Genomic DNA, 1,839 nt, shown 5'->3' with positions numbered 1-1,839 from the left:
CCTTGTGAGTAGTTTCCTTTATGAATAGACTTTGTTTATCCACAAAACTGGCTGCATTCCACTTGTGTGTGACAAAAACATCGGGCTCACACTTAGTTTACTGGAGGATGACCATTCAAATAGTCCGTCACATTGATTCCTAACGAAGACTGTTTAATTGGCTCGATTTCTCTCACATATCTAAGGCGGATTTAGAGGTCGTAACGTGACTGCTTTTTCAGCTGTTTTTCAGCGGAATGTGTCGAATCCACGACATGGCTACTCGCCAAAATAGTATAATGGTGCCTCACTTTCCACAGCATCACCAGACTCAATAACTCGGCCGAAAGTCCCATTGCGTAACAAACAAATGACGGTATTAACTCGATCAATCGTTTCATGTCGTTTCATGTCATCCACCGAGTAGTTAATGGACTACATTTATCGATCCAAGGGCTGAAACGGTCGCAATACGATTTCCAGATCCGGTACTATGCTGTCAAAGATGAATCGCACGAGCTGTAAGTCTGATTCGTTCACTTCGCAGGAATCGATCAGCCCGGTTGTTCAAGGGCCCTCTGGACCAGCTTACAGCAAAATGCACTTATTTACACACCAAGTTGGTAGTAAGTTTGGTACGCAAGGCATATTTTAGTTCATGTGAGCATCCAAACATGAGTGATCTCAGTATGGCTAATTCTTAGGTAACATAACAAGCCCAGGTGTGACTGCCGCCAATCTTTGTCTGAGTTTACGAAAAATTATAGTTAATGGTAGTTCGCTGCCTAGTTGCCATGACAACCGAAGGGATTGCGAGGGTTGAGATTCTGCCACGTGTCCGGAGGCCAGCCGTCACTAATAACTGAACATCACATCATTTGGACGGATGTGTCACGTGAAGGACACAGACCAGATGGAGGCATGTCCTGATTGGTCAGAATGCCAGCCAATCCGAGTCGAGCACCTTTGACTCGACGCTCCTCGCCCCCTCACGAAAATTCTGGCACGACGTTGTGGACCACCCTGTGACTACCCTATAAATACAGTTGTAAGAATTTTCATTTGTCTCCATAAAGGGCTGTCTAGAGCCACCGTGCCTTTTGATACACCATAGTGGGCGGAGCAGGAAGCTAAGGGACCGGTACAGAGTTGCACTGCCGTTCAACAGGACACAACACCACTTTGGCCAGGCCTAGACAAGAGAGCGATTATTGCTTACGCAGTCGTTTTGACACACCGTACGGTGCAGCAGGCCCTAATCAAAATGAAATTTTTCTTTTATCTGTTTACGACTCAGAATGGATGAGTTCTAAGTTTCGAACCTCTTCCTGAGTGTTCATGGTCGTTGGACCACTTTTATCATCCTTTGTTTGAACGAGGGAAATATGAAAACAAAACTTTTACTGACTAACCCGTGGGTTCTCACTTCGGAATGTTCTTTACTTAGGGAATTTACTCCGTTGGAGTATTTTTAGCGTGTAGGAACCAACTAACTTAGTATCCCTCTATCTAAACGCGTCTACTCAAGCCTCGCAGCTAACCGATTCAAAAAGTGCCTTTCCTACAGAGCAACTCACTTCAATACTAACTAGATCCAGTTTCGTGATGTCATGAACCATTTGTCTCATACGGTCCGCATCCTTGATCACTGTGAGCACAGCTTGACTTAAGTGACTGAGTCCCAAGGCTCGTCTTAGACCTTTTGTGAAGCCGCTCAGTGTAGTCAGCTTTGCGTTTGCCAAGTTTGCTGGAAATTGTCGAATCGCAGACCGTAGATATGGCTAAAAATGGAAAAGTATTCTTGCTGATACAGTGCATACAGTACAATGGAAATTCTGACTTTGTTTCACTGAAAGTCAG

The 1,839-nt window shown here is 44.8% G+C and overlaps 1 protein-coding gene across 1 annotated transcript; it reads right to left on the bottom strand.

Moving 5' to 3' along the window:
- Window positions 1–1,556: 1,556 nt before the first annotated feature.
- Window positions 1,557–1,760, bottom strand: T265_15919 (hypothetical protein; the record flags this gene model as incomplete). Its single annotated transcript, XM_009179346.1, has 1 exon — window positions 1,557–1,760. A coding segment is annotated over one exon (204 nt), but the record flags the coding sequence as incomplete, so codon positions are not given.
- Window positions 1,761–1,839: the final 79 nt, after the last annotated feature.

This window comes from Opisthorchis viverrini (assembly GCF_000715545.1).
Source record: "Opisthorchis viverrini unplaced genomic scaffold opera_v5_1991, whole genome shotgun sequence".
Classification (NCBI taxonomy): domain Eukaryota; kingdom Metazoa; phylum Platyhelminthes; class Trematoda; order Opisthorchiida; family Opisthorchiidae; genus Opisthorchis; species Opisthorchis viverrini.
This window is presented reverse-complemented; position numbering and strand designations above follow the sequence as displayed.